General features: G+C 38.1%; 1 protein-coding gene and 1 pseudogene across 6 annotated transcripts in view; both read left to right on the top strand.

The window, feature by feature from the left end:
- The window catches only part of PHKA1 (phosphorylase kinase regulatory subunit alpha 1), a 158,221-nt gene that overhangs the window by 95,871 nt on the left and 39,978 nt on the right, over positions 1–22,372 (top strand). For all 6 annotated transcript variants that reach the window (XM_058714154.1, XM_058714157.1, XM_058714153.1 and 3 more), the window contains exon 17: positions 20,533–20,611. In XM_058714154.1, the coding sequence (XP_058570137.1) occupies positions 20,533–20,611 (79 nt within the window). The remainder of the gene's footprint in view (positions 1–20,532; positions 20,612–22,372) is intronic.
- On the top strand, positions 10,830–20,510 carry LOC131502971 (splicing factor, proline- and glutamine-rich-like; annotated as a pseudogene).

Here is a 22,372-nt window from a genome sequence, read left to right as displayed (position 1 = left end):
TTTCTATTTTTTGGAACAGCTTGAGAAGGATAGGTATTATCTCTGCTTTCAATATCTGGTAGAATTTCCCAGGGAAGCAATCTGGTCCTGGACTCTTATCTGTTGGGAGATTTTTGATAACTGATTCAATTTCTTCGCTGCTTATGGGTCTGTTCAAGTTTTCTATTTCTTCCTGTTTGAGTTTTGGAAGTGTGTGGGTGTTTAGGAATTTGTCCATTTCTTCCAGGTTGTCCAGTTTGTTGGCATATAATTTTTCATAGTATTCCCTGATAATTGTTTGTATCTCTGAGGGATTGGTTGTAATAGATCCATTTGCATTCATGATTTTATCTATTTGGGTCATCTCCCTTTTCTTTTTGAGAAGCCTGGCTAGAGGTTTATCAGTTTTGTTTATTTTTTCAAAAAACCAACTCTTTTTTTCATTGATCTGCTCTACCATTTTTTTAGATTCTATATTGTTTATTTCTGCTCTGATCTTTATTATTTCTCTTCTTCTGCTGAGTTTGGGGTGTCTTTGCTGTTCTGCTTCTATTTCCTTTAGATGTGCTGTTAGATTTTGTATTTGGGATTTTTCTTGTTTCTTGAGATAGGCCTGGATTGCAATTTATTTTCCTCTCAGGACTGCCTTTGCTGCCTCCCAAAGTGTTTGCAATTTTCTTTTCATTTTCAATTATTTCCATATATTTTTTAATTTCTTCTCTAATTGCCTGGTTGACCCATTCATTCTTTAGTAGGGTGTTCTTTAACCTCCATGCTTTTGGAGGTTTTCCCGACTTTTTCCTGTGGTTGATTTCAAGCTTCATAGCATTGTGGTCTGAAAGTTTGCATGGTATGATCTCAATTCTTTTATACTTATGAAAGGGCTATTTTGTGACCCAGTGTGTGATCTATCTTGGAGAATGTTCCATGTGCGCTCAAGAAGAAAGTATATTCTGTTGCTTTGGGATGCAGAGTTCTAAATATATATGTCATGTCCATCTGATCTAATGTATCATTCAGGACCCTTGTTTCCTTATTGATTCTCTGTCTAGATGATCTATCCATTGTTGTAAGAGGAGTATTAAAGTCCCCTGAAATTACCACATTCTTATCAATATGGTTGTTTATGTTTGTGATTAATTGTTTTATATATTTGGGAGCTCCCGTATTCGGCGCATAGACATTTATAATTCTTAGCTCTTCCTGATGGATAGACCTATAATTATTACATAATGCCCTTCTTCATCTCTTTTTATAGTCTTTAATTTAAAGTCTAGTTTGTCTGGTATAAGTATGGCTACTGCAGCTTTCTTTTGACTTCCAGTAGCATGATAGATAGTTCTCCATCCCCTCACTTTCAATCTGAAGATGTCCTCAAGTCTAAATGAGTCTCTTGTAGACAGAAAATAGATGGGTCTTGTTTTTTTATCCATTCTGATGCCCTATGTCTTTTGGTTGGCGCATTTAGTCCATTTACATTCAGTGTTATTATTGGAAGATATGGGTTTAGAGTTATTGTTATCTCTGTAGGTTTCATGCTTGTAGTGGTGTCTCTGGTTCTTTGTGGTCCTTGCAACATTTCACTCACAGAATCCCCCTTAGGATCTCTTGTAGGGATGGTTGAGTGGTGATAAATTCCTTCAGTATTTGTTTCCTTGGGAAAACCTTTATCTCTCTTTCTATTCTGAATGACAGACTTGCCTGATAAAGGATTCTTGGCTGCATATTTTTTTTTCTGTTCATCACATTGAAGATTTCCTGCCATTCCTTTCTGGACTGCCAAGTTTCAGTAGATAGGTCTGCCACTACCCTTATGGGTCTTCCTTTGTAAGTTAGAGCCTGTTTATCCCTAGCTGCTCTCAGAATTTTCTCTTTATACTTTTATTTTGTCAGTTTCACTATGATATGTCGTGCAGAAGATCAATTCAAGTTACTTCTGAAGGGAGATCTCTGTGCCTTTTGGATTTCAATGCCTTTTTCCTTCCCCAGATCAGGGAAGTTCTCAGCTATGATTTGTTCAAGTACACCTTCAGCCCCTTTCTCTCTTATTTTTTTAATTTTATTTTTTATTTGTTAAAATTTCCATCCAAATTAGTTAGCATATAGTGAAACAATGATTTCAGGAGTAGATTCCCTAATGACCCTTACCCATTTAGCCGATCCCCCCACCCACAACCCCTCCAGCAATCCTCAGTTTGTTCTCCATATATGAGTCTCTTCTGTTTTGTCCCCCTCCCTGTTTTTATATTATTTTTGTTTCCCTTCCCTTATGTTCATCTGTTCTGTGTCTTAAAGTTCTCATATGAGTAAGTCATTTGATTTTTGTCTTTGTCTGACTAATTTCACTTAGCACAATACCCTCCAGTCCCATCCACAGAGTTGCAAATGGCAAGGTTTCATTGTTTTTGATTGCCGAGTAATACTCCATTGCATATATATACCACATCTTCTTTATCCATTCATCTATCGATGGACATCTGGGCTCTTTCCATACTTTGGCTATTGTTGATAGTGCTGCTGTAAACATGGGGATGCATGTGTCCCTTCAAAACAGCACACCTGTATCCCATGGATAAATGCCTAGTAGTGCAATTGCTGGGTTGTAGGGTAGTTCTATTTTTAGTTTTTGAGAAACCTCCATACTGTTTTCCAGAGTGGCTGCACTAGCTTGCATTCCCACCAACAATGCAAAAGAGATCCTCTTTCTCCGCATTCCCGCCACCATCTGTTGTTGCCTGAGTAGTTAAAGTTAGCCATTCTGACTGGTGTGATGTGGCATCTCATTTTGGTTTTGGTTTGTATTTCCCTGATGATGAGTGATGGTGAGCATTTTTTCATGTGTCAATTGGCCATCTTGATGTCTTCTTTGGAGAAGTGTCTATTCATGTCTTTTGCCCATTTCTTCACTGGATTATTTGTTTTTTGGGTGTTAAGTTTGATAAGTTCTTCATAGATTTTGGATACTAACCCTTTATCTGATATGTCATTTGCAAATATGTTCTCCCATTCTGTCGGTTGCCTTTTAGTTTTGCTGATTGTTTCCTTCACTGTGCAGAAGCTTTTTATTTTGATGAGGTCCCAGTAGTTCATTTTTGTTTTTGTTTCCCTTGCCTCCAGAGACGTGTTGAGTAAGAAGTTGCTGCGGGCAAGATCAAAGAGGTTTTTGCCTGCTTTCTCCTTGAGGATTTTGATGACTTCCTGTCTTACATTGAGGTCTTTCATCCATTTTGAGTTTGTTTTTGTGTATGGTGTAAGAAAGTGGTCAAATTCTTTCTTCTGCATGTCTCTGTCCAGCTTTCCCAGCACCACTTGCTAAAGGGACTGTCTTTATTCCAATGATATTCTTTTCTGCTTTGTCAGAGATTAGTTGGCCATACATTTGTGGGTTCTCTATTCTGTTCCGTTGATCTGAGTGTCTGTTCTTGTGCCAGTACCATACTGTCTTGATGATTACAGCTTTGTAGTATAGCTTGAAGTCTTGGATATGATGTGTCCTGCTTTGGTTTTCTTTTTCAAGATTGTTTTGGCTATTCGGGGTCTTTTCTCATTCCATACAAATTTTAGGATTATTTGTTCTAGCTCTGTGAAGAATGCTGGTGTTACTTTGATAGGGATTGCATTGAATATGTAGATTGCTTTGGGTAGCATCAACATTTTAACAATATTTGTTCTTCCTATCCAGGAGCATGGAATCTTTTTCCATTTTTTTGTGTGTGTCTTCTTCAATTATTTTCATAAGCTTTCTATCGTTTTCAGTGTATAGATTTTTCACCTCTTTGGTTAGATTTATTCCTAGGTATTTTATGGGTTTTTTTGCAACTATAAATGGGATCAATTACTTGATTTTTCTTTCTGTCACTTCATTGTTGGTATATAGGAATACGACCACTTTCTGTGCATTGATTTTATATCCTGCAGCTTTGCTGAATTCATGAATCAATTCTAGCAGTTTTTTGGTGGAACCTTTTGGGTTTTCCATATAGAGTATCATGTCGTCTGCGAAGAGTGAAAGTTTGACCTCCTTCTGGCTGATTTGGATGTCTTTTATTTCTTTGTGTTGTCTGATTGCAAAGGCTAAGACTTCCAATACTATGTTGAATAACAGTGGTGAGAGTGGACATCCCTGTCTTATTCCTGACCTTAGGGGGAAAGCTCTTAGTTTTTCCCCATGGAGGATGATATTAGCGTTGGGTCATTCATATATGGCTTTTATTATCTCGAGGTATGCTCTTTCTATCCCTACTTTCTTGACGGTTTTTATCAAGAAAGGATGCTGTATTTTGTCAAATGCTTTCTCTGCATCTATTGAGAGGATCATACGGTTCTTGTCCTTTCTTTTATTGATGTGATGAATCACATTAATTGTTTTTGCAGATATTGAACCAGCCCTGCATCCCAGGTATAAATCCCACTTAGTCATGGTGAATAATTTTTTTAATGTATTTTTGGATCCAGTTGGCTAATATCTTGTTGAGGATTTTTGCATCCATGTTCATCAGGAAAATTGGTCTATAGTTCTCCTTTTTAATGGGGTCTCTGTCTGGTTTTGGAATCAAGGTAATGCTGGCTTCATAGAAAGAGTTTGGAAGTTTTCCTTCCATTTCTATTTTTTGGAACAGTTTGAAGAGAATAGGTGTTAACTCTTCCTTGAATGTTTGGTAGAATTCCCCCTGGAAATCCATCTGGCACTGGACTCTTGTTTTTTGGGAGATTTTTGATTACTAATTTGATTTCCTTACTGATTATGGGTCTGATCAAATTTTCTATTTCTTCCTGTTTCAGTTTTGGTAGCATATATGTTTCTAGGAATTTGTCCATTTCTTCCAGATTACCTATTTTATTGGCATATAATTGCTCATAATATTCTCTTATTATTGTTGTTATTTCTGTTGTGTTGGTTGTGATCTCTCCTCTTTCATTCTTGATTTTATTTATTTGGGTCCTTTCCTTTTTCTTTTTGATCAAACTGGCTAGTGGTTTATTAATTTTGTTAATTCTTTCAAAGAACCAGCATCTGGTTTCATTGATCTTTTCTACTGTTTTTTTGGTTTCGATAGCATTAATTTCTACTCTAATATTTATTATTTCCCGTCTTCTGCTGGTTTTGGGTTTTATTTGCTGTTCTTTTTACAGCTCCTTAAGGTGTAAGTTTAGGTTGTGTATCTGAGATCTTTCTTCCTTCTTTAGAAAGGCCTGGATTGCTATACAGTTTCCTCTTATGACTGCCTTTGCTGTGTCCCAGAATTTGGGTTGTGGTGTTATCATTTTGATTAGCTTCCATATACTTTTTAATTTCCTCTTTAACTGCTTGGTTAGCCCTTTCATTCTTTACTAGGATGTTCTTCAGTTGCCAAGTATTTGTTACCTTTCCAAATTTTTTCTTGTGGTTGATTTAGAGTTTCATAGTGTTGTGGTCTGAAAATATGCATGGTATGATCTCAATCTTTTTGTACTTAGGGCTGATTTGTGTCCCAGTATATGGTTTATTCTGGAGAATGTTCCATGTGCACTGGAGAAGAATGTATATTCTGCTGCTGTAGGATGAAATGTTCCGAATGTATCTGTTAAGTCCATCTGGTCCTGTGTATCATTCAAAGCCATTGTTTCCTTGTTGATTTTTTTATTAGATGATCTGTCCATTGCTGTGAGTGGGGTGTTGAAGTCTCCTACTATTATGGTATTACTACCGATGAGTTTCTTGATGTTTGTGATTAATTGATGTGCATATTTGGGTGCTCCACATTTGGTGCATAAATGTTTACAATTGTTAGGTCGTCTTGGTGGATAGACCCCTTGATCATGGTATAATGCCCTTCTGCATGTCTTGATAGAGTCTTTATTTTAAAGTCTAGCTTTTCTGATATAAGTATGGCTACTCCGACTTTCTTTGGTTGACCGTTAGCATGATAGATGGTTCTCCATCCCCTTATTTTCAATCCGAAGGTTTCTTTAGGTCTAAAGTGGGTCCCTTGTAAACAGCATATAGATGGATCTTGTTTTCTTATCCATTCTGTTACCCTATGTCTTCTGATTGGAGCACTGAGTCCACTGACATTTAGAGTGTGTAGTGAAAGATATCAATATATTGCCATTATGATGTTTGTAGAGTTGGAGTTTCTGGTGGTGTTCTCTGGTCCTTTGTAATATTTGTTGCTTTTGGTATTTATTTTTTTCATCTTTTCTCCCCTTAGAAAGTCCCCCTTAAAATTTTTTGCAGGGCTGGTTTAGTGGTCACAAACTCCTTTAATTTTTCTTTCTCTAGGAAACTTTTTATCTCTCCTTCTATTTTGAATGACAGCCTTGCTGGATAAAGAATTCTTGGCTGCATATTTTTCTGATTCAGCACACTGAATATATCCTGCCACTCCTTTCTGGCCTGTCAGGTTTCTGTGGATAGGTCTGCTGCAAACCTGATCTGTCTTCCCTTGTATGTTAGGGACTTTTTTTCCCTTTTTTCTTTCATGATTCTCTCCTTGCCTGAGTATTTTGTGAATTTGACTATGATATGCCTTGTTGATGGTGGATTTTTGTTGAATCTAATGGGGGTCCTCTGTGCTCCCTGGATTTTGAAGTCTGTGTCTTTCCCCATGTTAGGAAAGTTTTCTGCCATTATTTGCTCACATAACCCTTCTAACCCTATTTCTCTCTCTTCCTGTTCTGGGACCCCTATGATTCTGATTTTGCTCCTTTTTAATGAGTCACTGATTTCTCTAATTCTTAAATCGTGCTGTTTTGCCATAATCTCCCTCTTTTTTCTGCTTTGTTATTCTCTATAAGTTTGTCCTCTGTACCACTGATTCTCTGTTCTCCCTCGTCCATCCTTGCCACTGCTGCACCCATCCATGCGGCCACTGCATCCATCCATGATTAAAGCTCAGTTATAGCATTTTTAATTTCATTCTGGTTGTTTTTTACCTCTTTTATCTCTGCATATGGAATTCTAATCTATTTTTGACTCCAGCTAGTATTCTTATTATCATGATTCTAAATTCTGGTTCAGACATCTTGCTTGTATCTGTGTTGGTTAAATCCCTGGCTGTCGTTTCTTCGTGCTCTTTCTTTTGGGGTGAAGTCCTTCATTTTGTCGTTTTGAAGGGAGGAAAGGAATTAATGAGATATAAAATTTGAAATTAAAAAAATTAAAATTAAAAAAATATTAAAATTAAAAATTAAGAACACACACACACAAATCGAATAGATAATGCTATATCCTAGGTGTGTTTTGGTCTGGGTGTTGAAAGTAGTTTGACAGATTAGAGAAAAAAAGGGGGGGGAGAAAAAAAAAGGAAATCATTTGAGAATTTGAAAAAATGAATACACTGAAGTAGACTGAAATGAGATGTTGGGGGTAAAATAGAATTTGAAAAAATATACACAAAAAGAATATAGTAGAAAGAATATAGTATAGTATACTATACTATACTATACTTTACAGTATAGTATAAAGAATATAGTAGAAAAAAAATAAAGAAAAATATTTTTAATAAAAATTAAAAATAAATATGAATTTTTTCATTTTCTGTATTTAAGAAAAAAGAAATGAAAAAGAAAAAAGAGAAAAAAAGGAAAAAAAGAAATAATTTGAAAATTTGAAAAAGTGAATACACTGTAGTAGACTAAAATAAAATGATGGAAGTAAAATAAAATTTGAAAAAATTACATAGAAGCAAAAATGTAGTAATAAAAATTAAATAAAAAGATTTTTGATAGAAATTGAAAGTACAAATGAAGTTTTTCTCTTTCTGCATTTAAGAAAAAGAAACAAAAAAGAGAAAAAAAGGAAATTATTTGAAAATTTGAAAAGGTGAATACACTGAAGTAGACTAAAATAAAATGATGGAAGTAAAGTAGAATTTGAAAAAAAATTACACAAAAGTAAAGAATATAGTAATAAAAATTAAGAAAGGTATTTTTAATAAAAATTGAGAGTAAAAATGAATTTTTTCTTTCTGTATTCAAGAAAAAGAAAAGAATTGTAAAAGAGAAAAAGGAAAAAAAGAAAGAAAATTGAATAGGTGAACCTGCTAACAGATTGAAGTAGGACTAAAATTGCTTCATTTTCCCCTACAAGTCAGTCTATGTAGCTCTTTATTGCCCATAAACTAAGCCGGCGGTGAGACTTGTGTTCTTGAAGAGCAAAGTTGGCCCAGTTGGGCGGGGCTCAGTGTAACAGCTCTGCTCTCTACTAGATGGTGCTGCTAGCCTACTGGGGTAGATTGTTGTGGCGCTTGTAGGTGCCTATGTGCATGCACGGGAGCAGTGATAATGGCGCCACCAGCTACCCAGTCTGTTCTCCTGGATCAGCATTTGTGCACCCGTCCTCTGTCTTCAGCTCTTGTCCACTCCCCGCTTTTTCACTCTCCATGACCAGGCCCCAGGCAGTACCTCTCTCCCAAGTTTTGTCTCAGATGTGGCTGTTTTCCCTGGCCACTTACTTCTGAAGGACTGTAACTTTGACCCGTTATGCCCCTCTGAGTGAGGGTCTCACCGAGCAATGGCTGAATATCGGCTGTACCCAGGAATGCCCGCTGAACCCTGTTGTTGGCGGTGCCCCGAGACTGCAGCCAGGTGCCAGCCCACCCTAGAAAAAGTTCACGAGACAGTGTAGCAGCAGCATTTCAGGGTTTATGGAAAATCACAACACACGTCTGACACCAGGCTTCACCCTTAATGACCTTACCCCAGCACCAGTGAATGTGGCCGCCTTTTGGGGTCTGCTGGGACCAGGTGACTTCAACAGTCTCTACCAAATGTCCTTCCAGCAGTGGAACCGCTTTTCCCCGTGTGGCCCAAGAACCTCCCAGACCCCACTCTGTTCTTGGGGATTTGCCCTTCCCACCAGAGCACCACCAGGTATCGAGCTGTGGACTTGCAGCCTTTGAGCTCCCCTTGTTTACAGTCTTAATGGAATTTAAACCGTCTTCTTTCTCCTTTCTCCCTTTTTAGTTCAGTCCCTGTGGCTGTTTCCAATTTTCCACTTTCTCTCCAGCTGCTTTTGGGGAGGGGTGCATTTCCTGTATTCCCCCCCCCCGCAGTCTCCATCCTCTTTCTGCCCATAAAAGCAGTTTCCTACCTTTCACAGCTTCTTGCTCCCCAAATTTACCTCCCTGCACCGCATACCTGTTGAATTCTGTGGTTCAGGTTGTGCAGATTGTTGTGTTAATCCTCCAATCAGTTTTCTATGTGTGTAGGATGGTTTAGTGTTCGTCTGGCTGTATTTCATGGACACAAGACACACAAAAATCTTCCATGCTGTTCTGCCATCTTGGCTCCTCTCTACTCTCTCTTCTTCTTCTGGAATTCCTATGATACGGATATTGTTCCGTTTGATTGCATCCCTTAGTTCTCTAATTCTCCCCTCATACTCCTAGATTGTTTTATCTCTCTTTTTTTCAGCTTCCTCTTTTTCCATAATTTTATCTTCTAATTCACCTATTCTCTCCTCTGCCTCTTCAGTCCGTGCTATGGCCACCCCCATTTTATTTTGCATCTCACTTATAGCGTTTTTAAATTCCTCATGACTATTTCTTAGTCCTTTGTTCTCTATAACAATAGATTCTCTGCTGTCCTCTATACTTTTTTCAAGCCCTGCAATTAATTTTACGACAATTATTCTAAATTCTTCTTCCATTATGTTGCTTAAATTGGTTTTGACCAATTCATTAGCTGTCACTACTTCCTGGAGTTTATTTTGAGAAGAATTCTTCGTTTCATCATTTTGGTTAGTCTCTGCAGTAGCTACAAACTGCAGGGCACTTCCCCTGTGCTGTCCAGAGTAACTTGTGTTGGTGGGCAGGGCCGCAGTCAGACCTGATGTCTGACCCCAGCCCACCGCTGGGGCCACAGTCAGACTGGTGTGTACCTTATCTTCCCCTCTCCCAGGGGCAGGACTCACTGTGGAGTGGTGTGGCCCCTGTCTGGGCTGCTTGCATACTGCCAGGCTTGCAGTGCTGCTTCAATGGGATCTGGCCAATGGCTTATTAGCCAGGGCGGATCCGCAAGGTGCACAGGGATGGAAGGGGAAGGCTTAGCTCGCTTTGCCCTTGGTGGTCCCCTGCAGGAGGGGCCCTGCAGCACCGGGAGGGAGGCAGGCCCAACGGAGGGATGGGTCCACAGAAGTACAGTGTTGGGCATTTGCGTGGTGCAAGGAAGATCGGTGATGGGAACTGGTTCCCTTTGGAATTTTGGCTGGGGTTGGGAGAGGGAAATGTCTCTTGCCAGTGCCTTTGTTCCCCTGCCAAGCTCTGTCCATCCAGGGCTCAACAACTCTCCCTCCCGGTGTCCTCTAGTCCTCCCTGCTCTTCGAGAGCAGAGCTGTTGACTTTTAACATTCCAGATGTTAAGTCCCGCTGGCTGTCAGAACTCACGCAGTCCGGCCCCTCCACTTTTGCAAGCCAGACTTCAGGGGCTCCTCCTCGCCTGGTGGGCTGTGCCTCCACTGCCCTGGCTCCCTCCCACTAGTCCGTGTAGCATGCACTGCCTCTCCACCCTTCCTACCCACTTCCGTGGGCCTCTTGTCTATGCTTGGCTCCGGAGAATCTGTTCTACTAGTCTTCCGGCAGTTTTCTGGGTTATTTAGGCCAATGTGGGTGGAATCTAAGCAGTCAGCAGGACAAGGTGAACCCAGCGTCCTCCTACACCACCATTTTCTCTGAGCTTGACTTGTGAGTGGGTGATAGAGAGGCCAACCTGCCATAGAGTGGCTTTGTGTGTTAGAGTACAATTATCAACAAAACTGGACAAGTAATGTGGAGCCAGATTATGAAGACAATGAAAATAAGCAGAGATATTTAACTAGAGTTTCTCAGAAGTCTGAAATTATCAACAGTTTTTGAGCAAGAAGTGACACGATGAAAGTGATGTTTACAGAATATGAATTTGATGACAGTATATATTATAGCGAGGAGAATTTGATATCAAAGAAACTAATCAAGGTATGAGATGATGAGAAGATACATTGGATTGGTGGTAATTACAATAGAGTGGGAGAGAATACAAGAGTCATTTTAAACAACACCTGTAAGTCAGATGTTGGCTAACTAGATATGAGATATGAATCAAGATGATGCCAAGATTTGGAGGCTAGGTAAATAATGCTACCATCGACAGAAGCAGAGGAATTCCATAGGAAGATGCCAGTTGTAAAGGGACATGTTGAATTTGTGGTGATAAAAGATTTCAAAATTGAAATATCCAATAGTTGGGGTGAGATACACAGCCATAGCTTGGGAAGAAGAATAACATTAACGATCTGCGTTTGAATCACAAAGTTTTGGTAGTTGGTACTTGGTCACAGGACAAAAACAGCAGTAACAATAGCAGTAATAACTGCAATGTTTATTGAACATTTTCTCTATGCTAGGCACAGAGCTAAGTGCTTTCAATGCATTATTTTGAAATCTCTATAAGAATCCTATTCAGGTAGGTAATATTAATAGCCCCATTTTATAGATGAGGAAGGTGACTCATTTTCTATAGTTACAGTGCTTATGAGAGAGTCCAGCAGGTCTGTTAGTCCACAAAGCCTACATTACCAACAGCTGTGTGTTTTTGTCAGTGAAAATTTTGTGCTGGTGAAATGATAATGAATGTACTGGTGATCACATTAAAATGTGAATTAATTAAATTATAATGTTAAAGATAAAGATTTCCAGATTACATAAAAGAGCAAAATCCAGCTAGATGCTACTCAGAAAAGATATCCCTAAAATCAGATTATATAGAAAAATGGAAAATGAAGGAGTATATAAAGATAAATCATGTAAAGCTAACAAAAAGAAATCAATGGTGGCAACATTAATATCAAAAATAGTAAATATAATTCAAGGTAAAAGTTAGTAAAAGGGACAGGAAGGATATTTATATTGATAAGAGTTACACAGACAAAAGCAAAATCAGAAAATCACAAACACCCTCTCTATAAATACAGAGAACAAACTAATGGTTGCCAGAGGGGAGGGGCTTGGGAGATTGGACAAAATAGGTAAAGAGGAGAGGGAGATTCAGGCTTCCAGTTATGGGGTGACTGAAAGGCATAGCATAAGGAATACAGTCAGTGACATTGTAATAGGGACATAATGGGACAGATGGTAGCTACACTTGTGGTGAACATAGCATAATGTATAAACTTGCCAGATCACTAAGTTGTACACATGACACTAATGTAACATTGTGTGTCAACTATACTCAAAAAGAGAGTTACAGTATAACAAGATCAGTATAACAAGATGATATAGCAGTTATAAACTTTTATCTACTGAATAGTATCAGTGAAATGTATAAAGCAGATATTTAGGAAAACTAAGGACAATATGATAAAACCATTGTATAATCATGGTGGGGCACTATAACATACTTCTATCAGAATGTCACAGATCGATTATAAAACAATAATTAAAGATATAGGAAGATTAACAAACCTGATTTTTGTATTTATGGGTACATATAAAACTATACCCAAAGAGAATACACAAAGAATGTTTATTTTTTAAAAAGTAGAAGTCATACAGATGATATTGTCAGAATATAACATAAAACTAATAATACAAGTGTAATAAAAAAAATTGACCATGAAGGAGTTAAATTTTACAAATAATTCTTAGATTAAACAGGACACCAACTCTGAAATTAGATAGTGCTCTAAAGTAAAAAGTGATACTACTACTTATCAAAACATAAGAGATTTGGCCAGAGTCCTATTTGGAATTTTTCACATCCTTAAATACTTTTATTTTGGAAAGAAAAAAAATTCTAGTTTCCAGACAAAATGGAGTAGATACACATCTCCCTATTCCTCCTGCTAAGTATAGTAAAAATGCCTGGACACTATCTATAAAACAAGCTTAAGAAAATTCTGAAAGTCAGAAAAAAGAAGGGAGACAGACTATGGACTTTGCACCTGAGAAATGACACAGCAGTGAATATACTGGGTTTTCCTTCTGTCTTGTATATTCTCAACTGGATGCTGGAGAAGTTTTTATCCCAGAAACACAAATGGGTGCAGATTTTAAAAGCCCAAGAAAACCCTTTTCCTTCTATCCAGAGTAACAGGAGAGGGGCAGCCTAGCCAGACAGAACACTTCCAGACAGTAACTGTTCTACTCTAGCCAAATACCGCAGAAAAAACTGTAGCCCCATTCCCACTCCTATAAGCAAAAGCTGAGTGGGGACCCTAGACTTCTACCTTCACATAGCTGTAAAGAAGCACCTTTTTTCTTCCTTAGGGGTAGTATCTGAGAAGCACTAGTGGGGAGCTCAGACTTTCATCCCTGCCCAACAATAGAGGAACTTCCTTCCATACCCACTAGCAGTAACAAGGCAGTGCTCCCTTCCCTGCCACACTGTGTCAGAAAAGGCCTGCTGAATCAGAAGATTCAGTAAGATCCAAAGTCTCCTAAGATGATACCCCATATTTCCAGAATACAATAGAAATCACTTATACCAATATCCAGGAAAATCTGAACTTCAATAAGAAAAAATTGATCAGCAGGCACCAATCCCAAGATAACAAAGATGTTGGAATTGTGACAAAGATTTTAATTCAGTCATCATAAAAGTATTTTAACAAGAAATTATGACCACACTTGAAATTTGAAGGTGTGAAGACTCAGCAAAGAAATCGAAATATTCAGCAAGGAAATTGAAGATATAGGGGCACCTGGGTGGCTCAGTCAGGTAAGTGTCCAACTCTTGATTTTGGCTCAGGTCATGATCTCACAGTTTGTGGGATCGAGCCCCATGTCAGGCTCCATACTGACAGCATGGAGGCTGTTGGAGATTCTCTCTCTCTCTCCCTCTCTCTCTCTCTCTCTCTCTTCCACTCCCCACTTGCTCTCTCTCTCTCTTTCTCTCAAAATAAATAAACTTTTTCAAGGCACCTGGTGGCTCAGTCAGTTGAGCGTCCAACGTCAGCTCAGGTCATGATCTCACAGCCCACCATCTGTGGGTTCAAGCCCCGCATCAGGCTCCATGCTGACAGCTCAGAGCCTGGAGCCTGCTTTGGATTCTGTGACTCCCTCTCTCTGCCTCTCCCCTGCTCATGCTCTGTCTCTCTCCCTCTCTCAAAAATAAACATTAAAAAAATCCTCTAAATAAACTTCTCTCTCTCTCTCAAAATAAACTTAAGAAAAGAAATTGAAGATATAAAGAACCAAATGAAAGGTTTAGAACTGAAACTACAATAACTGAAGTCAAAAACTCACTAGATAGGCTCAATAGCAGAATAGAGATGATAGAGTGAACTTGGAGATAGAAGTATAGAAATGACCCATTGTGAACAAGAGTAAAAAATAGACTGAAAAGCTATGAGCAGAGCCTATGGGACCCGTGGGACTAATACCAAAAGATCTACCGTTCACATAATAAGAGTCCTAGAAGTAGAGGAAAAAGTATGGGACTGAAAAAAAGAATATTCCAACTAATAATGGCTGAAAATTTTGCAAAAGGTATAAACCTATAGATTCAAACAGATGAGAAAGTCCCAAACAGGATAAACCCAAAGAAACCCATGCCAAAACACAGAGTAGTAATCAACTCCTGAAAATTAAAGAAAAAGAAAAAAATCTAGAAAGCAATGAGAGAAATGATACCTTGCCTATGGGAAAAACAATTAGAATGACATCAAATTTCTCATTAAAAACTCTGGACAGAGGGAACTGGTGCAACATTTTCAAGTGCTCAAAATTATAAACATAATTCTGTATCCAGCAAAATTGTACTTCAATAATAAAGCAGGTAAAAGATATTCTCAGATGAAGGAAAGCTAAATGAAATTTGTCTGCTGGAGATCGGCCCTGAAAGAATGGCTTAAAGGAAGTTCTTGAAATGAAAAGGGAATACAAGATGGAATGTTGGAACATCAAAAAAGAAAAAACAGTGGAAAGATTAAGAATATGGGTAAATACAATAGATGTTAGAAAACTTTAGTTTTCTAAAGTTTGATGTGGTTCTCAAAGTGTGTAGAGGAAATCTTAAAATCTTATCTTACATGATAAATGGGGGAAAGGTAAATGGCTGAAAGAGAGGTAAGGTTTCTACCCATCACTCTAACTAGTAAAATGTTGACATTAATATCAGTGATATATGTATAATCCATTTTGTATGTGTAATGTAATAACTAGAGTAACCACTAAGAAATCTATACAAGGAGATACAGTCAAAAACAGTATATATAAATCAAAATGAAATTCTTGTTATATATTTTAGAAGTCAAGAAGAAGAGGGGCACCTCTTCTTGGTTAAGCGTCTAACTTCAGTTCAGGTCATGATCTCACGGTTCATAGGTTTGAGCCCCGCATCGGGTTCTGTGATCACAGCTCAGAGTCTGGAGCCTGCGTCAGATTCTGTCTCTGTCTCTCTGCCCCTCCCCTGATCTCTCTCTTTCTCTTTCTCTCTCTCTCTCAAATATAAAATAAAAAAAAATTTTAAAGAAGCCAGGAAGAAGAAAATAAGGAAATGAAGAACAGAGGAACAAACAGAAAACAATAATGAAAATAGTAGGTTTAACCATATCATTAATTACATTAACTGTAAATAGCCTAAGTACACTAATTAAAAGACTGAGGTTTACAGAGTAGATTTTTTTAAATAACCCACATGTATGCTGTCTTCATGAAATTCACTCATATAAAAATATAGGTAGATTGAAATGAAAATTTAAAACGGGAAAAGATAGACTATGTAAAATTAATCTTAAAAAATCAGAAGTGGCTACATTAATATCTGGTAAAATAGACTTCAGAGTAAAGAGAGAAAACAGATAATAAGAACAACATTAGGAATGAGAAAGGGGATATAGCAAGAAAAATGGAGGAGACCTTTAAAATTATAAAAGAGACCTGTGTCATCTGACATCTTGTGCAAAGCAAGGTGGCTTCCACATTTCCTGAGTATCTTCTCTGCTTCCCCCTCAACTGCCCCTTGATCACAGACATTTCTTGTGATCAGTTCCAGAACTATAGCAGTACCAGTTGCAGCTTCCACTGTTGTAGAGGAAGTGGTGGCCACGGTGGCCTCCACAACTTCCACTCTCCGCTGCATTGCCTGGGCCTCAGTCAGAACTGTAGACCTTTGGAGCCCAGCCTGGACCAGGGTGGCACCAAGCCCCCAATCCCGCCATAGCAATAGCAGCAGCCACCACTGAGGCCACTATCACCACAGCAACTTCTGCTGCCACCACAGGACTTGTCCAAGCCCACTGTGCCTCAGGGACCTGGCCCAGCTCTCAGAGTAGGCAATGCTCCACCAGCCTCCAGCTTAGCACTACTCACCACTTTCCCAACCTCTTGGGCCCCCACAGGGTTGGGCCCCACCCACACCCTCCTGCCACCTGTCACCTCAGTGCTCCCTTGGGTGCCCCCAATCATGTTGTCAAGCAGCAGGGTCATCACTATTCCCTCAGGCTGGGCATCCACTGCCTCCACCCACAAGCTGCCTCAAAGGTGGCGAAGTGCAGACAGGCCTAAGCCCTGTGGTAACATGGGCCTATGTACGGCCCACTGAGGTGGCAGAGAGCCCTGGAGAGGCTAGCAGCACTACTCATCCTACCAACAGCAGCACCACCAGGATCCCCCATCCAGTAGGCCTGGTGGCTGCAGCAAGGAGATATCCCACTTAGAGGAGTTTAAAGCCAACTTATCTCTCTTGAGGAGGCATGGAGAGAAAACTTACCCTCAGCATTGTTGGTTGTTTGCTGGGAATCTATCTACAGATATCATGGAGGATGAATTCAAAAGACTAAATAGGGAGAACCAGGAGAAAGAAAGGATTTGGACTTATTAAACTTGAATCTAGAGCATTGGCTAAAATTGCCAAAGCTGAATTTTATGATAAACCCATGAGAGTTTTCAACCCAGCTTTGAGTTCACTTTGCCATATGTGCTGCTCTTTCCATTCAGAATTTTAATCTTATGTTTCCAGTGAACTGTTGGAAGAAGTCTTTTGCCAATTTGGTCCTATTGAAAGGGCTATTGTAATTGTGGATGATCACAGAAAACCTGCAGGGAAAGGCATTGTTGAATTTGCTTCTAAACCAGCAGCAAGAATAGCATGTGAAAGATGCAGTGAGAGTGTTTTTCTTACTGACAACTCCTTGTCCAGTCATTGTGGAACCACCCAAACAATTAGATGATGAAGATTGTCTTCCTGAAGAACTCGCACAGAAGAATTCAGTGTACTAAAATGAGAAAGAAACCCCTACTCATTTTGCCTAGTATGGCACATTTGAGTATGAATATTTTCGGCAATGGAAGCCCTTGAATAAAATGGAAAAACATCAAAGGAAACAAATCAATAAAAACATGAAAGATATGCAAGACAAATTGAAAAGTGAAATGGAAGAGCCTATCGTGAGCATCAAGCAAATATTTTGCATGAAGATCTGATGGGACACTAGGAGGAATTAAGACGCATGGAAGAACTTCACAATCAAGAAATGAAGAAACATAAAGAAATACAAGTAAGGCAACAGAGAATGATGTAGAAGGGAAAAGAGATGAAGACTGGTCAATGTGAGATGGAAGAATAAATGAGACATCAAAGAGAGTAAAGTTATAGCAGATGGGTAGAGGGATCCAAGAGAAAGAGACATAAGAATGGATGGTAGAGGGGCAAAGAACATGGCAGAGCCCTATGGTTTAGGAGGCCAGAAATTTCTACCTCTAGGTGGTGGTGGTGGCATAGGTTATGAAGCTAATTCTGGAGTTCCACCAGCAACCGTGAGTCATTCCGTGGTGGGAAGTAACATATGTACTAAGCATTTTGGGCAGAGAGATATGAGACCTGTGGGTGTGCAGGGTCCTCAAGGAATGAGGCCTGGAACTCCAGAAGAATGTGGTAGAGGGAGAGAAGTGTACGAAGGCCCAAACAAAAAGCCCTGATTTTAGATATGATATCTAGGTTTTCATTCCAGTTCATTTTTGTCTTTTCGTGTTTAGATACCAGTCTTTCAAATTCTTGCATTTTAGTAATAAAGCTGCCTTTTAATGGATGTTAGCAGTTTATTGACCTAATATTTATAAATGGTCCATTTGGGCAGGTACAATTACATAATGCAGTGTTTGAAATGGGATTTTTTTCCCCCTTATTTCCTTTGTTTTAGCCATGTAATGTCTCTCAAGCTATGGTAGTGTATCTTGTGCCACTGAATTTCCAAAGTGTACCAATGATTTTTAACCATGCTTCACATAAATAGAAAAATAGTTATAAAAATAATAAAATTATAAAAGAATACCAAGTTTAATTTTGTAAATCTAGATAAAATTAACAAATTTTCTAGAAAAGGAAATCATATAAGAATAAGCTGAATAAGAAACATGCATAGAATCATATGAGAAAATTATAAAACTAATGAAGAGCATAAAAAGATACTTTAATTACTAGAGAGATACCCTGTTGCTAGATAAAAATAGTTAATATTGAGAGTTAGTTGAGCCTCTGACTCTTGATTTCAGCTCAGGTCATGATCTCAGGATTCCTAAGATCGAGCCCAGGCTCTGCACTGACAGCACAGAGTCTGCTAGGGAATTTCTTTCTCTCCCTCTCTCTCTGCCCTTCCCCCAGTTGCTCACTCTCTCTCAAGATAAAAAACTAAAAAAATAAATAAATAAATTTCATATGGAATAGAAAATGTACAATAATAACCAGGTTTTTTAAAAACTAAAAACGATAAGAGAAGACAGATCCATCATAATTAAAATAATGATAAAGATTACAATCCAAATAGAGGCAAAAGAACGTTATCAACAATAGCCAAATTATGAAAAGAGCCTAAATGTCCATCAGCTGCTGAATGGATAAGGAAGTGGTGTGTGTGTATATACATGCATGCAATGGACCATTACTCATCCATAAAAAAAAGAATGAAATCTTGCCATTTGCAATGACATGGTTGAGGCTAGAGAGTATTATGCTAAGAAAAATTAGAGAAAGACAAATACCATATGATCTCACGCATATGTGGAATTTTAGAAACAAATGAACATGGAAGGGTTGCAGGGAGAAAGGAAAACCAAGAAACACACTCTTAACTATACAAAATGAACCTATGGTTACCAGAAGGGAGGTGGGCAGGAGGATGGGTTAAACAAGTGATGGGGACTAAGGAAGGCACTTGTAGTGATGAGCACTAGGTGTTATATGTAAGTGATGAATCACTAAATTCTACACCTGAAACTAATATTACACTGTATGTTAACTAACTGGAATTAAAATAAAAACGTGAGAAAAAAGAATATAAATACATCTAGGAAAATCATTCATTTAGGCCTGCTACTTTCCACTTTATGCAAAACTGAATTCTAAATAGATTAAAAATCTAAGCAAAAATAAATAAACCTATAAAATATTAAAAGGAAATATGGGAGAATGTTTTTGTGATCTTGAGCTGAAGAAAACTGTCCTTTGCAAGACACAGAAAAGGAAAAATTGGCAAAATCAAAAACATGAAAATTTAAACAAATCTTTTATATAAAAATGAACTGTTTGAGGTTGAAAGACAAATAACAAAGTAGGTAACGTATTTTTCATACATATGATAAAGGGTAATACTCATGAAACATAAAGAGCCCTTGAAAGTCAATTAACAAAAAGATAAACTACTTAATAGAAACATGGAAAAAGGACATGAACAGGCAAATCATAAAAGAAATACAAATAGCCAGTATATACATGAAAACATGCCCAATATTACTAGTAATAAAACTGTTTCTTTAAAGTAGCAGATAAGCAAAGATTAAAAAGATGATTATTAAAGATGTGGGGAAACAGTCGCTTTCTATACTGATGGTGTAAATATAACTGGTACAACCTTTTTAGTGGGCAATTTGACAGTCTGTTAGCAAGTATTCCCTTTGCCCTAACAGTTTTACTTATTAGAATTAATCCTAAGGAAATCACAGAATAAGAGCATAAAGATGTAGGTACAAAGATCATCACAGTGTTGCTTATAATTAAAAAACAGTTTAAATGTCTGCTATGGAATCTTATATAGCTTTTACAAGGGATAAGTTAGAAAAAGTAGATCACAAAAGAGTATGTGTAGTATGATCAATCCCCTTCACATAAAGTCGGATAATTATTAGCCTTCTTTATTTTCTATGCCTACACACACACACACACACACACACACACACACACACACACAAGCTAAGGCTCCTTACATGAGATAATATATAAAATATTTTAGCACAGTGCATGGCACATAACATTAAACAAATGGTTGCTGTTTTTATTGTCAGTTTTCAGTATCCATTAAGTAGTCTGCCATCAGGCACTGTGCTAAGTGCTTATGATAAATAAGGTACAGTCTTTGAGAAACTCTGTCTATTGGTAATCATCCCTCACCACTTGCCTATTCTACAGTGTTGTTCGCTGTCAGATCAATTGTTGAAATACAGGGTAGACAGTGAGGAATGTCTCATTTGTACCATTACCACCAGAATGTTGGTTTGAAATAATTGAAAGAGACCCCTTATTTCAAAGTTAACTCTTTGATTGTTTTAAAATTCTAAGATTTTTTTAAAACTAAGATTGTTTTAAAATTCTCTTCATTTCAAGATGAAGATGGAACCAGCTTGAATTCAAGTATCCTAGCAGCACTCCGAAAAATGCAGGATGGCTATTTTGGTGGAGCAAGGTAAGTGACCTCTGCGCACTCTTTAGTGAAATGAAATGAAATTTGGAAGCTGGCTATAGTTATGGTAGACTTGTGATGCATTTCTCTGTGTGTTTAACAATATAGTCCCATCCTATTTAGAGGAACTTATTTTTGATAGATCAAATCAAAGAGTCTAATGTTATAGAGAAGGGTTGGAAATTTGCCCAAACCTCATTAATTCAGTGGACCAGAAAACTTATTCTTTGAAAAGCAAAAAAGTTACTGCACTGTTTAATTATGGATGCTTTTCTTTTTTTCTTTTCCCTAAGTTTTTAGTTTGAAAACTTTCATGCTTATAGAAATGTATAAGAATACTATTGAACACCATATACCCTTCCTCAGGATTCTCTGTTGTTAACATATGTCTCATTCATACACACTCTCTCCCTCCTCTTCCTTCCCCTCTTCTAGCTCCTCCCTCCCTTCTTCTCTTCTTCCATATCCTCCTCCCTCTCTCACACATACATATGTGTGTGCATACACACACACACACACACACACACACACACACTTGCTGAAGTATTAGAGTTAGCCAAAGACATCACAACTCTTCAACCCTAACTACTTCATTTTGTCTTATAAGAACAAGAGTATTCTCACACATAGCTGAGATATAATCATCACACTCACAAAATTTAATATTAATACAGTACTATTATCTAATATAGAGTCCATATTCAAAATTACCCAATTATCCTAATAATGTTTTTCCCATAGCTTTTTTCCCACTCTAGGACCCAATCAAAGATCACATATTAGCATTTAGTTATTATATCTCCTTGATGTCTTTTAGTCTAGAATAATTCCCCAGCCTTTTGTGGATCTTTAGTGACAGTTTCAACACAGTTTTGAAGAAGGAAGGTCAGTTATATTGCAGAATGTCTTTCAATTTGGTTAAAGCAGTATCTGCTAAGTTTCTCCCTATCCTTTCTATGACAGTCTTTAACCCGTCTTATCTTCCACTGCTGAATTAGTCATTACTGGGATTTTAAAGTGATAATTCTGTGTTTCTATCATTCTGTGCATATTAATTAGAATCCTTCTGTTTAAAAAAATAGCTTTCTGGGGTGCCTGGATGACTCAGTAGGTTAAGCAGCCAACTCTTGATTTTGGCTCAGGTCATAATCCCAGAGTCATGGGATCGAGCCCCGTGTCAGGCTCCATGCTCAGTTCTCTCGCTATCCCTCTGCCCCTCTTTTGCTCATGCATGTATGCACACACTCTCTCACTCTCTCAAAAAAATTTTAATGAAATTTTAAAAAGAGCTTCCCTTTATCCCCTTTTATTTTGTAGCATTAGTGTCAGCATAGATTCATTGATTCTTATTTTATTCAATATGCCATGCTCTATTCCTGTCATTGCTCGTTTCAGTGTTCAAATTATCCAAGGTCTGGCCATTGGGAGCCCTTTCAAGCTGGCTTCTTTTTTTTTAATCTATTTTGAGTAATGGCCTTTATTGAGCACTGTCCACCAATTCTGCTTTGAGTGGGTTTTTGGCTTGAGCAACAATATGTGACTCACTTCACTGAAGGCAGAAGGCCAGCCCCTCCAGTCTGTGAAGGGAAGTGGTAAGTGCATCACTGCTCCTCAGGGAGAGGAGGACAACATCCTTTCTCTGAGAAAACAACCAGACCCAATACTCACACTAGCTTCCTCAGTTGATTTTGTCCTAGAATATGTACAGGTTGTTGGTGGCGGCCCCAGCAGGTGCCAAGTTGTGTTTTTTAAAAGATCAGTACT

Source organism: Neofelis nebulosa, chromosome X, assembly GCF_028018385.1.
Source record: "Neofelis nebulosa isolate mNeoNeb1 chromosome X, mNeoNeb1.pri, whole genome shotgun sequence".
NCBI lineage: Eukaryota > Metazoa > Chordata > Mammalia > Carnivora > Felidae > Neofelis > Neofelis nebulosa.
Note: the sequence above shows the minus strand (reverse complement) of the source record. Positions and strands in the feature narration are given on the sequence as shown.